The sequence below is a fragment of the Poeciliopsis prolifica genome, unplaced genomic scaffold (genome assembly GCF_027474105.1).
Source record: "Poeciliopsis prolifica strain line A6 unplaced genomic scaffold, Auburn_PproV2 SCAFFOLD008, whole genome shotgun sequence".
NCBI lineage: Eukaryota > Metazoa > Chordata > Actinopteri > Cyprinodontiformes > Poeciliidae > Poeciliopsis > Poeciliopsis prolifica.
The window spans coordinates 13,700,325-13,714,447 of NW_026562383.1; the positions used below are offsets into that span (position 1 = coordinate 13,700,325).

At 38.3% G+C, this 14,123-nt stretch overlaps 2 protein-coding genes across 2 annotated transcripts; both read left to right on the plus strand.

The window, feature by feature from the left end:
* Positions 1 to 8,673: 8,673 nt before the first annotated feature.
* foxq1a (forkhead box Q1a) lies at positions 8,674 to 9,911 on the plus strand. The gene has a single exon (XM_055033323.1). It carries the CDS (start codon positions 8,810 to 8,812, stop codon positions 9,560 to 9,562), a length of 753 nt encoding a protein of 250 aa, XP_054889298.1. The 5' UTR covers positions 8,674 to 8,809; the 3' UTR covers positions 9,563 to 9,911.
* Positions 9,912 to 10,832: 921 nt separating this feature from the next.
* foxf2a (forkhead box F2a) lies at positions 10,833 to 13,876 on the plus strand. The gene is made up of 2 exons (XM_055033445.1): positions 10,833 to 12,023; positions 13,089 to 13,876. Exons 1-2 carry the CDS (start codon positions 11,084 to 11,086, stop codon positions 13,268 to 13,270), a joined length of 1,122 nt encoding a protein of 373 aa, XP_054889420.1. The 5' UTR covers positions 10,833 to 11,083; the 3' UTR covers positions 13,271 to 13,876.
* Positions 13,877 to 14,123: the final 247 nt, after the last annotated feature.

Consider the following 14,123-nt stretch of genomic DNA (forward strand, 5'->3'; position numbering starts at 1 on the left):
TCATGTACTAGTGAAATGCATTGTTTTACTGAATCTGACAGAACCCAAATCACTCTGGGTTACTTTCATCTACCAAAAATCTTACGTAATTCGAAAAAGTACTCAATTAAAAGAAAAAAAAAAACCCCCAGAGGGAAAACAGCAAGAACTGCTTTGTGGCAAAGTAAATACTGATTAATATTGTTAACTTTGCTTTGTGATGTTTTATAAAAACAAAGCAATTAAACCTGGTAGACAACCCTGGCAACAGCAGCAACAAATATAGCCATCAAACACTAAAAATAAAATGGGATCATTAACATTATGATTGCTCTGAAACCATACAGTTCTAAATCACTTTGACAAGATGGCATTTGGCCTTTCAATGACTCCTTTTGGAGTAGGTGTGAATAAGGTGTGCGTTAGAAGATCAGTGTCGGTTTCGTGCAAAGCGAACAATTTACAGGCACTCACCTGAAGGGAGTTCCTCCTCTTACTGGCACGCAGGGCCCTTTGTTGTCTACACGCCAAGCCATTACTTTTCTCATGCCTTCTTTTATATCTTGTTTGAATGTTACCCAAACAAGACCTGAAGACTTAGTAACTTTGATATTATCTAAGCATGCTTTGCTTGAAGGGAATCCCAGTGCACAGTTTTTTCTTTTTTTGTGTGTTTCTTTTTTATAAATAGGACTGGAGTGCCTGGGGGCAGCAAAAACAGGTTGAGCACAGTTGGAACAGGTTAAATCCTGTTAACAGCTTTGAGGTATTTTTGTTCTGTTTTTATGTAGTTGCTGTGATTTCACTTGTGAGATGTCTTCTTTTTTTCATGCTTCATTTAACAATTAGGCACCAACAAACTTGAACATTTTTGCCGTAACTTTTGCCCATCAAGATTCCACATACAGACTTCTAAAAAAGGACTGAAATGTTTAGGTACAGGGCACCAGACCATGACCTCACACAACTGTTGTCCATTCGAGATTAAGGTTGGAGATATCTGGTTTAATACAGATTCAAGAAGCAAAAAAAACACAGTAATTAGATGCTTTGTCTTGTACAGTTCAAAATGTTTTGAAACAATTTTGGTTTTTCAGTTATTCTTTTTTTTTTTTCATTTTGTCACATGCACAAGTTTCCATTTTTTTGTTTGGGATTTTATTTTCTCCATTAATGCAAAGTGGCATGTAGTTGTGAAGTTGAAGAAAATTGATTCATAATTTTGGAAACATGGGGCAATTCTGGACAGAGCAATCCAGAAAGGCTGACTTTTTGAGGCTGACTTAAGACACAGGCAAAGGTTGACTTTCCAGCAGGACAACAGAACTGTTACATAAAAGATTTTCACTGTGTTCAGCATCTTAATATGGTGTAAAGTATTAAACTTTATGCTCATATAAAGAAGATTTGTGGTTTTTATCACCAAAGACAACTTTGTTAGTGTCTTTGGTAATGGAAAGACTAATATAATTAATTGAGTTACTTTTAAATATCATGTCGCTCTCTCACTGAAAAAAATGTGGTTCAATGACAACATGCAACACCGATGAATTATATAGATGTTTGAGTAAACACAATACACTTCAGTTCAGTTTATTTTTATAGTGCCAATTCACAGCACACATCATGTCAAAGTATTTAGAAAACAAAAGTCAATTCAACCGAATCATACATACAGATTTCTACAAAAATGCATATTCCAATTAATCAAGTAATGCAGTTGAGTCCAGTTATTTATTCAAATTGGTTAAAATGTTTTTGTGTTTCAATGGAGCAATAGTCTAAAGATTTTTCCGCACAAAATAATAATTATTTTTCTTTTAATGGTTTACTAGCCATCACTCCGACCAGTGATTACAATTAACCGTAACCACAAGGATCACAGAATGCCACAAGATTTAATTTTCAGGAAACACCGACATAACTTGCAATAATTAGATCTAAGATCTAATCATATCTTTATCAATTTTTCCTCTAATGTTTTTCCATGGGAAACTGTCTGTAAACTGTGAGATTAGGGAAGGTGATCAAACTGAAGAGCTGCTTCATTGGTACGCTTCATTGGCACTTAAAAAGCATATGAACACAAAGGAATGGTACAAAACTCTTATTAGACTTTATTATTTTATAATTGCAGTTAATCTGCAAAAATTGTCCAAACTGTAACAGTTTCCGCCTTGAAACGGCTCTGCCTTTGCTCCCACACTGCCTGCCTTACACAGATTGCAATGTTTAGTCATCATCCAGTGATGCTGGCAGTGGTTTTGAAGCTCTGTTGCTTGTCAGTAACAGCTTATGGGTGTTTGTCTGCACTAAGAGAGACTCAGCACAGACATCAATGCAAACAGAAACCTTCAGATAACAAACAGAGAAAGACCTGGTCTTTTGATTCTTTCTCTGTCATCGCCAAGGCTGTTATGATGTTTTACCAACAATGTTTTCTGAATATTCTGTGATTTGTTTATGGCTGAATTACCCTCATTTTGCCTTTTTAAAAAATGATCGGTTTGAATAAGTTTATTTAAGAGAAGTTGAGAATGTAGGCTGCTCTACAATATGGCTTGGAAAAAGTTCAGATATCTGCTTTTCATTAGTCTTTCACACAGAGCATCTGTGCTCACCACAAACCCACGCATGCCTGACCTAAAATAACTTCCAGTGAGCATATCAAACAAGGCTGGTAATTAAGAATCAGAATTTTGGTATGCATTTGCATTCAGTCATCTGTACTCTGACACCCCTAAATAAAACCCAGTGCAACGAATGACCTTCAGAAGGTACCTTGGCAGTAAATAGTGTCCATTTATGTAGCTCAGGTTTGTTGGTGGAAAAAAAGGGATAGAAATGACATTAAGAGAACCACTTCTTAAAACAATGAATATGATTTCCCGTTTATAGTCACCCATATGCCATTTGTGCACGTAGTAAACTTGTGAAAGATGTACTCTGACATGATAGGCCCAACACCAAACTTATTTACCTACATACAGAAAAATGGGGAAAAAAGAAAAAAAGAAAGTAAAGGAAAACAGCTATCCTAATGTATCTGAATGTTCACATCATGCCTGATGCCTGTGCATATTATTCCCACTGGTGAATGATATGTGTAGTGGTTTAAGCATCATACATCGGTTGATGGACAGTTAGATGGAGCTGAAGACATAGTAATCATGGAAGAAAACTTGTTAAAAGCAGCACAAGACTTCAAACTTAAATGTAGGATCATCTTCTAGCAGGATACCCTGAACATACAATCAAATGTATAAATAAAATGTTTGGATCAAAGTATTCATGCCTTAAAATGACTCGGTCAACTTCCAGACCTAAAGTAAAATGAGAATATGTGGCAAAACTTAAAAAATTATGTTTGCAAATTATATCCATCCGAAAACAAATGGCCATAAATATCGGCTTCTGAAAGTGCAACACTGGTAGAAACATGGCAAAAAGACTTTCTGCAGCAATCACTTTGAAAGAAACTGACTCAGATCCATTTGAGCCGTTGCATTTAATCAAATAATTCACTTTTTTGCTTTATTTCACATTGTGTTGGTCAATGACTCAAAATACCAATAAAATATAATGATAAAAACTTAAAGGAGCATAAATGTTTTTGCAGGGTTGCAGAGTGGAAAACCTGGTAGCCCTTCTGCCTTGCAGCTTTTCCACTCTGTGTTTGAATCCTGGCCAAGTGGCTTTTGGAATGAAATTTGCATGTTATCCCTGTGCCTGCATGAATTCTCTCTAGGTGTTATAACTTCCACCCACAGTTCAAAAACACAACTGTTTGGTAGATATGTCTGTCTGTATGTTTGTCATTATGTGTAAGTGTGTATGTGCACGGTATGTCCATGGTAATAAGCATACATCTTTATTTTAACTATGCAATGAGTACTTGTAAGCTAGCAAGACCCACCGCTATAATGACCTTGAAAGAATAACAGATCTTTATCGCAGAGCCATTTGGCACCTGTTCTTTATTTTTACTTTATGTGCTTATAACCCTCCGATTACCATCTCAACAGTGAAAGATGGGATTTGGCCTGAGTTTATAATGACTGACGTACTGAAAGTTGTCAGTCTTTCAGTACTTTGAGTGCTGGTGTATTCTTCTTTAAATAGACCAGCACCCAATTTTTGCATTTTTGATAATGTTACAGCCATAATTCAAAACATATATCCGGGTGACCTGCACATACTTCTGGTCATTGGAGTTCTAAACTACTTTTAATACATAAAAGAAGCTTTTGTGTGCAAAACTGGGGATAATCTTAGATGCTCCTTACAAGATCAGAGCTGCTGAAAGTCAATGGAAGACAGTTGTGGTTCTACCCGCTGTTTAAAAGTGTAATTAAAATTTAACCTAAATCCCAAGTTTCTCCATAATATTTAATCTGTTGTGCAAGACACCCAAAATACACCTCAAAATGCTTACTCAGTAGCTAATTATAGATTTTTTCTGTCACATAATGACGATATGCTGACATGGTTTCAGTCTTTAACTTGCACAAACATGTACATGTAATCAGCAGCCATCAACTTTTAGCAACGTATAGAATATTAACACACTGAAAGTATGTCAGCATATTATCATGACCTGACAGGAAAGAAAACTATAATTAGTTGTCGAATGCATTTTGAGGTGTATCTTTGGTGAGTGGCACAACAGCATAAATAACATGGGGAAACTTTGGATTTAGATTACATTTTAATTGCCCTTCTAAGGAGTGGGTAGAACCATAACTGTGTCCCAGACACTGACTTTCTAATCAAGGGCAAGACATCTGGTCATCTGGCCATTCACAGTTTTGCACCCAAAGGCTTTTTGTTGTTATTGAAATCTTTTGGATAGAGTTGGTTGACATCATATGGTTAATTTTGGACAAAGTGGTATGTGCTACAGCTCTTTATGTCACTGAGGAGTTAATTGATGTTTGAATGGTGAGCTGACCATTACTCATAATTTATTGATGGCATTAGAAAAAAGATGATTAGGTAAAGTTGACATTCACACTTCAACATTTTGTTGTGTCTTGCTCTTTTTGAGCTGTTTTTAGCAACAGTTTAACTTCATACACATGCAGTCATCTAAGTCTGTTTACTCTTCCTCATACTTTCAAACAAGAAATTCCATTGCAAACACTTAGTCAGGGAGAACTTTCTTGACTCATTTCTGCTTCTTTAAACAAATTCTAGCTGGGCAACTTAAAGAAAGTTGCCTGAACAATAACACAAAACTGCAAAGTATACTGCAGATACTGGTTGCTATACGGTCAATAAAATACATTGCTGGTTTAATTATAGTCTCAAATGTACATAAGTCTGGCTTGTCACACTCCTTCATAACAAAGAAGGGGAAGGAACTAATGAGCCAGTTTATAGGCTAGAGATTACATTCTACAGGCTCTCTGCAAGATCAACTTGCAGACAACTGTACGTTTTTAGGTTTTTGTCCAGGAAATTATATATTTGCATGCTTTGCATTCGCGTTCAGATATTTTAAAAAAGAACACCGGGTCCTTTCATAGGACAAGATCATAAGACATCATCATAATGCCGCAAGGAGGAACTCATCCTTCAGTTACCTCTGGGCACTCATAAAACATCAGTCAAAATAGCCATGTCTTATGCATATGTGAACTTGGAGAAGCCACATTGGAAAACCAATTGAGGTGTCCAGTGAAACTCAGCTGGGTCTGTATGAAGTGCTGCTCAGTGTGCTGAAGTGATCCATTTCTAAAAGGTCAACCACATTAGTAGCATATCTCACCTTATCGACTTTATTCTATTTTCAGTTACAAGAGTTAGAAAAGAAACCACTCATGGTGTTAAGTCTCTGTGCACTTTATTGTGACTTGTCCAAAGTATGTTCATGGGAAAAAACAATGTTCATGATGCATCCACCGCACAACAATTTCCGAATCAAAGTTTTGTACAGTTAAGCCAAAAATGATTCATACTTTTGGCATATTTAGGCTTCAACTTATTTTAATTTAGTATTTTAGTATTTGATGGAAAATTATATGTGTCTTTCAAAAAAATAATAAAATATCTTTGCTTGTGACTTGAATTCTGCTTATTAAACTCATACACACAATAAAGACATCTATTTTGAAATCTGTGAGGGGAGGTTGTATTTACATTGGCAACCGGCTGGGATTCCCATGTGCTTTCCAATCAAATGGTCATGTGTACTGTTGCGCTATGTTTTGCATGTGTGGGAGTGGTATGCACCAAGCCGTGATTATTCACGTCTTTGATTTCCTCATTCCAAAATTTCCAGACAAGTGTCAAACCCAGAATAGCAAACATTTCCAAAAGTCTGATCTGAAATCTCAAAATCTGTTTGTCTGTGTTGTGGACAACGATGCTTTCAAATCTATTGTACAGTTGGTGCAGTTAAAAAGGAGCCATAGTTGACTTACTTGTGCAGCTCAGACAAAAACATTTTTTTTTTCTTTTTGTACTGAGAAAGTTTTCACCATAATGCTTGACAATGTGTAAGCTTGAAAAACGTTAGTTCATGAAAGAGAAAGATGCTATCTTATTGTGTATCTGCACAAATTAATTATGAAAACATTTTGCCTAATAAGTTCATAATTAAAATATTAGAAGACACAAAGTGAAACTAGCAAAGCAATAACTTTCAAATTGAACTACACTGTATTGAATTTCTTTATAGAATAAATTTTTGTGCAGGCAAAAAACTGGGCAATGGAAAAGACAAAGGCTTTCTGAAACAAAAGCATAGAATATTCAAAGCTTGGGAAAACTTCTCTTCACAGAAAGTACATTTTCACAAATGAAATAATTCTGACACTAGTTAATGGCAGAATATGTTTAGAACATTATATTTTTTAGAAACACACTTTATACTAATATCTTAGCTTGTCTTAGCTTAGCAATGTGGTGTTTAAATATATCCATAGATCGCACCTTATTTACACTGTGCATTCATACTTGAAATTCCAGCTATGACGCTATAACTTACGGCTAAAGCTCTCCTTCAGCAAATCACAATGCAGGAATGCAGGAGGGAATTCACAAGAGTTGCACCCTGTGCTCTCACAAGCTCCTACTTGCAGTGAAGAAAACAAATACCTACTGTTTGGGCTCCTGTCATTGTGTGGTTGGCTTAAAGGAATCTCCACTTGACATGCCACCGTTGAAAATAGTGACCTTACCACAGCTTCAGGTGTCACACTTAACACAAACAGATTACTACATGGACAATCCAAACATCCACACCAGTACAAACATGTGTAAGCAACAGTTTTAAACCATGGCTTGCACACTCCTCTATGGAAGCAGTTGGTGACTATGTGTAACGTGATTATTATGTCAGCTTTTGTCTGCAGGTGTGTCTGAAAGGTATTGTTTTTCAGATAACCTTTTGCTGCTGGAGAACTAAGAAAAAAGCAGAGTTGGTGTTTGTTTTTAAAGAGAGACGGTGACTCTTAAACAAATAGTTATTTTAGCCGAAACAAACTCCCAGGGAAATATATGACTATGAGGATAATTTGTTGAAATAGTAAAAAGACCTAAACATTAGCTTTAAGGACTTTAAGGCAGAGTTCAGACTTTAATTGGTTTGTTTGGTTTGTAGCCTGGACTCAAATTGTCTAAAACCGAGGCTTTTCATTTAGAGGGAACATAAATCATTGGAAGCAATTTGTCATCAATCATCTTTTTGGCACTGAGCATCAAGACGAACATGACTCAGTTTTTTGTAGCACTGGTTTCTACTCTGGTCGTGAAAGCTACAATCTACAGCTGATAGATTTGATGTGGCAGATCATGAGTGTATTGAACTGTCTAAATATTGATGGCACAAGCTGCACTTCTGTTGATTTGTTTGAATGTCATACTAGTAAGTTTAAAAGCTACTCTGGACTGTAGGAATTTTTACAGTGCTTTGTGAAAATATTCACACCCCTTGAATCGTTTCACATTTTCTCCTGCTACAAAGTTAATCGTGTTTTATTAGCATATTGTGTGAAAGTAACATGTTTATGAAGTAAAGAGAAACTGAAACATAGTTTATTTTTTCAGCAAATAAAAATCTGAAATTTGTAGTGAGCCCCCTTTCACTCTGACAGTTCTAACTCCTCAATAAATCACAGTGCTCCCAGTTGCCTTCAAGCCAGGTTAGATTAAAATAATTTCTCAAGCTGCAAACATCTCACGAAGCTCAAATTTATCATGTGAAACTGGAAAAGGTATAACATAACCACAACCCAGACATGAATTTTCTAACTGAAGGTGGTGACATGACAATGAAGGCATTAATAAAGATATTTGTTCAAAAAGCACATCAAAACTTTGAAGAAGCTCCCTCGATCAACTGTTGATATTAAGGTTAAGCACCTATCTTACAGTAGAGAGTTACGCCCCCTGGTTGTTACAGGTGAGATAATTCTAGAGTGTTTGACTGAATACCTTCAGCAGGTACGGTGCAGTGTGTGTTGAGAGAGGTCTCTTTATGTTTGTTTTATACCACATGATCAGTCAGTATTCATTTCTTTTGTTATTCTATTCACTGTTAAACTTGCACTCTATTTGTAATACCTGTTCAGATGGTAACATGCATTTTTCTTTTAAGCATAAAGCCCCGCCTTTTTTGGGGTTGGTCCTTAGGTGAGGATGATATAAATAATAGTACGTGGAGTAAAGGTGAAATGGGCTGTTGTGCTCTGGCAGGTATGACTGGAAAGACACCGGCCCTGAGAGACTCTCCAAGGCACCGCGCGTCTTGACGCACAAACCACTTTTACGCAAACAGCTTTTCTGCGTTTTACGCTGGATCTTGCAACTCTGCACCTCTATCAGCATGAAGTTAGAAGTGTTGTGTGGAAACCATGACACGACGCAGCTTCAGATCCCCATGGATGAAGAGGGGAAAGAAAAGTCCGCTCTTTCTGCAGAGGAGGAGCTGGGGTCCGATGGAGACTGCGTGGCACACAGCCCTCCACTGGTCACTCCAGGTGGGAGCAGCAAATCGAAACCATACACACGGAGACCCAAGCCCCCTCTTTCCTACATCGCTCTGATCGCCATGGCTATCCGAGATTCCCCCACCGGACGTCTGACTTTGGCGGAAATAAACGACTACTTGATGAAAAAGTTCCCTTTCTTCAGGGGCAGCTACACCGGCTGGAGGAACTCTGTGCGACACAATCTGTCTCTGAATGACTGCTTTCTGAAAGTACTCAGGGACCCATCCAGGCCCTGGGGAAAAGACAATTACTGGATGCTCAACCCTAACAGCGAGTACACGTTCGCTGACGGGGTGTTCCGGCGCAGGAGAAAGCGCATCAGTAAGCAGTTCAACCGAGTGCAGGACTTGTCGGAGAGCACAGAGGATCCTCAGGGTACCGACAAGCCTGACCCAAGCAGCAAGACTGAGCCCCGTCCCAAGTTTACAAGCTCATTTGCTATTGAGAGCATCCTCAGCAAGCCTTTCAAAAGAGTCTCAACCAAGCAGCCATTTTTCCCTGCATTTATCTGGCCTTACTCTGACCTCATGCTGCATCACTCAGGCGCATCTGCTTTCCCCCCCTCCTTTAGCTGGGCTGCTCGTTGAACCTGGTGCTGGAACGCTTTTCTTATGAACAGAACAAAAGACAGACTCACATTGTTATTGTTTTTGTTTTTCTTGTTTGAGAATTTAAAGTCATCAGTGAATGATACTTTAATTTATTACCTTATTGATGCTGGCATGTTTTCTTTTATTTTTACCTTTACATGCTGCCTTTTCTTTATTTATTACTTTGTTGACAACAATTAATTGTAAATATGACTGCGTACAGTACACTAATACTTTTGTTATTTGATAGGCAAAATGTCTCAAGATGCACTTTGTTTTCTTTGTCAAAACCTCTCATAAAAATATTTTAAAACAGCAAAAATAAAAAAAAGTAAAAACAACAGTACAACGATGTAGTTGTGTGTTTTATTGGAACCAATAAAAAGTGTTTATTTATTTGTTTGCTTGTTGATATAAAACTAGCAAATTTTGATGAAGTTCATTTTGAATGTTGCATTATTACATCATTTTTTCCATCCATCCATCCATCCATCCATCCATCCATCCATCCATCCATCCATCCATCCATCCATCCATCCATCCATCCATCCATCCATCCATCCATCCATCCATCCATCCATCCATCCATCCATGGTCTTAAAATTATAGCGTCAATCTCCTGTGTCTTGTACTTTTTAGATGCTGGTTCAACACACTTGAGTCAAATAATCAGGTAATTATCAAGAGTACTGATGATGTAATTAGGTTCTTTGATTCATGTGTGTTGGATCAGTAGTACATCTAAGATTTGCTGGACATCGGATCTTGAGGGCTAGATTTTGAGACCCTTGGTCTATTTTCCAGGGTCTCAGAGGCCTGGTATGTCCAGCAGTGGGTTAAAAGGGTTACACAATGGACAGGTTGCCATTCCATCCTGGTCAACAATGCATATATCTTTTTTGAGTATCACCTGACACATGAACATCAGTGAACCTCTTCAGTCCACCCTCTCAGAATAAAATAAAAATAAGAGGTAAAATCTCTTTTTTTCTCTTTGTTTTTGTCTAATACTAAATGAGTAAATGACTGCACAAACTGTCAAAGATGTCATTTTTGCAACATAAGATATTTGGTTATCAAATGTGGACAGAAATGCTTTGAAAAGTGAAGCGTGGGTGGGGATTAGTCTTGCTCTAATGCGCTGTGTCCGACTCCTTGTCTGGATCTCGGCCAGTGGGGCAGGGAGTATTTCCTGATTTCTTGCAGGGATTTGGGGGGAAACGCAGGATGCGTAATGGGGCTAAGGACACAGAGGAGAAAACGGATACGTAGTCGAGTTCCATTTGACCGGGTAACAGATGCACAAGTTAAGTGGAAGATCTTTATTCCTCCTGTCTATAAGGGATCATTGCCAACATGGCCAGTGAGACGAATGACGGCAGAGGACCGCTTATTGCCACGGCTGTAAACCTCGTAAAGCAGTTTAAAGGAACTTCTTGAAATGCTGCGTCAGGAAAGCGGAGTAAGCGACGTTACACAGGGAAGCGGGAGTGCTCGCATTCAAACAGAAGCGCGAACATGACTGCTGAGATGCCTCAGCAGCAACAGCTGGATCCCTGTGATTCTGCGCGCTCCTGCGCCGCGCTGCTCAGCCCGCGGCCAGACCTGGAGAGCGCTCAGGGCGCACTTAGAGGAAAAATGTCCACCACCAGCTTGAGGCGCCCTGAAAAGCCGCCCTACTCTTATATCGCACTCATAGTAATGGCAATCCAAAACTCACCGAGCAAAAGAGTCACTCTGAGCGAAATCTATCAGTTCCTGCAGGCCACATTCCCCTTTTTTAGAGGATCGTACCAGGGCTGGAAGAACTCCATTAGACACAACCTGTCTCTAAACGAATGCTTTATAAAACTGCCCAAAGATCTAGGAAGACCTGGAAAGGGTCACTACTGGACCATAGACGCAGGAAGCGAGTTCATGTTCGAGGAGGGGTCCTTTCGCCGCAGACCGCGAGGATTCCGGAGGAAATGCCAAGCTATGAAACCAGTGCACAGGATGATGAATGGCATCGGGTTTGGCGCGTCCATGCTGGCGCAGAACTTTGACTTCCAATCTCCTCAAGTCTCAATATCATACCATAGTAACTACAACTTAGATTTAGTGGGTAGTGCAGTTCAAGGGGGATTTGAGGGACTTGGAGTAGGCCATCACATCCCGCATATTTCATCCACCTCCCTGACATCCTACGTGACGGCATGTGAAGCAGCATCTCACACCAATTATTGCCCAGACGGCAGCAGCAGCAGTCCCTTGCACTCTTCATCAAGGACAAGAGCCACTCTGGACTCTACGCGTGCGTATGAAAATGCCGCCTCGCACTGGAATGCACCCGGTGTGTCCTCACACAGAAAACAGCAAGTTCTGCCATCAAGCCTCAGCAATACCTGTGCAACTTCACCTTATTTTTTGCCTCAAATCCATTTTCATCATAACACACGAGAATCATCCGAGGTGGCAGGTAGAAAATCCACTTAAAGAAAACTGTGATGTGATGCTGATATCTACGCTGTAGTTTATTCACTTATTTGGTGTTGGCTTGTCTTAAACGAGTTTAGAATTTTTGTCCAGTACATTTTTAATTTTGAATTGAAAATTTGGAGAAATAGCCTATTATTGATATTTTCCGGTAGTGTGTTTTAAATATTTGCTTCAATTTTTTGGGGGCATATAATGTTCTTAAACATTTCAGAAAATATCGAATATTTTTACTGAAAGTCTTCCAAAAACGACGATGATTAACCCTAGACGTCAGGACGTCATCCTGTCGGTGAATTATAGACGCTTCATCATTTGTGATGCGTTTCAATTTCAATAATTTAATTCCATTTAAAAAAGTACCTATCATAAAATGTTTAAAAAAATGAATAACAGATGAGTGAAAAGGAAGCTATATAAAATGCTTGAAGAGAGACCTGGCTATATTTCAGGGCCTCAAAACTGTTTGGTGCAATTGGAGAAGATTTTTAATTATCTGTGACCTTTGGTACGTCCTACATATGCTGCACTTACTATGTATTGTCCCTATTTTTGTCATAAACAATACACACAACTATAAAAATACAGATGAGATGCAACAAAGTAGCAAATTATTACGCAAGTGACGCAAGTTATATCACTATGTGGACACTCAAACACAAGGAGACAGAATTATTACCTTTTAATTTAGCTTACATCTAATTTGCATATATTTAAGATTGAATTTTAATTAACATTGCCAAACATTTGACTTATTTTACTATTTTAGGCATGTTTAAATTAAAAAAGTTTTATTCTACAAGCTGCTTAAAACATTAAAAGTTATGAGAAGCATAGTCACTTCTGTAATTCATTTGCAAAAAGAGAGAAAATATTACAATAAACAAGTAAAAAAAATTTTTTTTTTAGCCACAAAAATAAAACATGAAAAATCTGTTGGCATTTTTTTTTTAAAGCTGCCCTTCAAAAATGCAGCGTGGCTTTGCCATGAGTTTCAACACCACCTCACACACATGCTGATCCCGACTTTGGTTCTGTTTGTTTCCAGTGGGATATCCTCAATATTCCAGCCCCTCAGCTGTTCAAGTGCCGGAAAGGAAGGAATTCGTTTTGAACCTAAATGGCACCTCTTCCTTCCATCCGAGCACCGAAGAATCCGATTATCCTCGGCTTCATCACCACCACAACCACAGCGACTGCCAGGACGTAAAGCCGAGTGTGCCTCGATGACCACACATCATAGCCCATCTGCTCTTTCTTCTCCTTCCATTCAATGATTGTCTTGCTTTCAGTCTTAGACTCTTTCTCCTTTTTCTACACCTGAAAAATACAAAATATGATTTATCTTTTGAAATCTATTTGAAATACCCAGTTTTTTATGCTTTTTCAGTTGAGATGTCATTTGATCAACTTGGCGCTCCATGAAACTGTAAAGGTCAAATCCTTCAATCCCATTGTCTTGTTCTGCACTGCCATCTTGAGGTGTCTAAATGTAAAGACAGGGTTTCGTGGCACTCAGCAACGGCCAAGTTGCAATAAAATATCTGGCAGAAGAGTCGTTAATGATGCGTGCATGCTTCTACAAGAACTTCTGGTTTTGTTGAACTGGTATGTGCAGATGCAGAAGTGTGAGTGCAGCTAGCTGAAAGTCAAAGGACGAAGCTGTTCTCGAATCATAGTTAAAACATTCTGAAAGCAATGTTATTTATTTTCTAAGAATTGTGCAACAACCTGCTTTTTTCCTGTGTGTAGTACTGGAAGTTAGAATCTTAATTTTCAGCTACTGACATCTAACTTTCATGATAATTATTGTAATACACCAGAAAATAAAGGTAATGTATGATGAGTTTGTCCATCAATTGCATTTCATTGAATTCCCTTTTTAATCTCTTCATGTGTTTGCTTCAGTCTTTTGTCCTTACAGTGTTTTCAGGTGGTCAAAATATGATTTAGAGTGACACTTCAAATAGCCTCTAATGAAGAAAAAAAGATAACCGAGAGTAGAAAATGTTCATGTTGAACATGTTGATCTGTACTGAATTGGTAAATTGCTCCCGGGTGAGTCCTGAATTTCTCCAATATA

Excerpts from the sequence above, each read along its gene's own strand:
- foxq1a (XM_055033323.1), top strand. The coding sequence starts at position 8,810 with ATGAAGTTAGAAGTGTTGTGTGGAAACCATGACACGACGCAGCTTCAG.
- foxf2a (XM_055033445.1), top strand. The coding sequence starts at position 11,084 with ATGACTGCTGAGATGCCTCAGCAGCAACAGCTGGATCCCTGTGATTCT. Across the intron at positions 12,024-13,088 it reads AGAATCATCCGAGGTGGCAG|TGGGATATCCTCAATATTCC; the intron begins GTAGAAAATCCA and ends GTTTGTTTCCAG.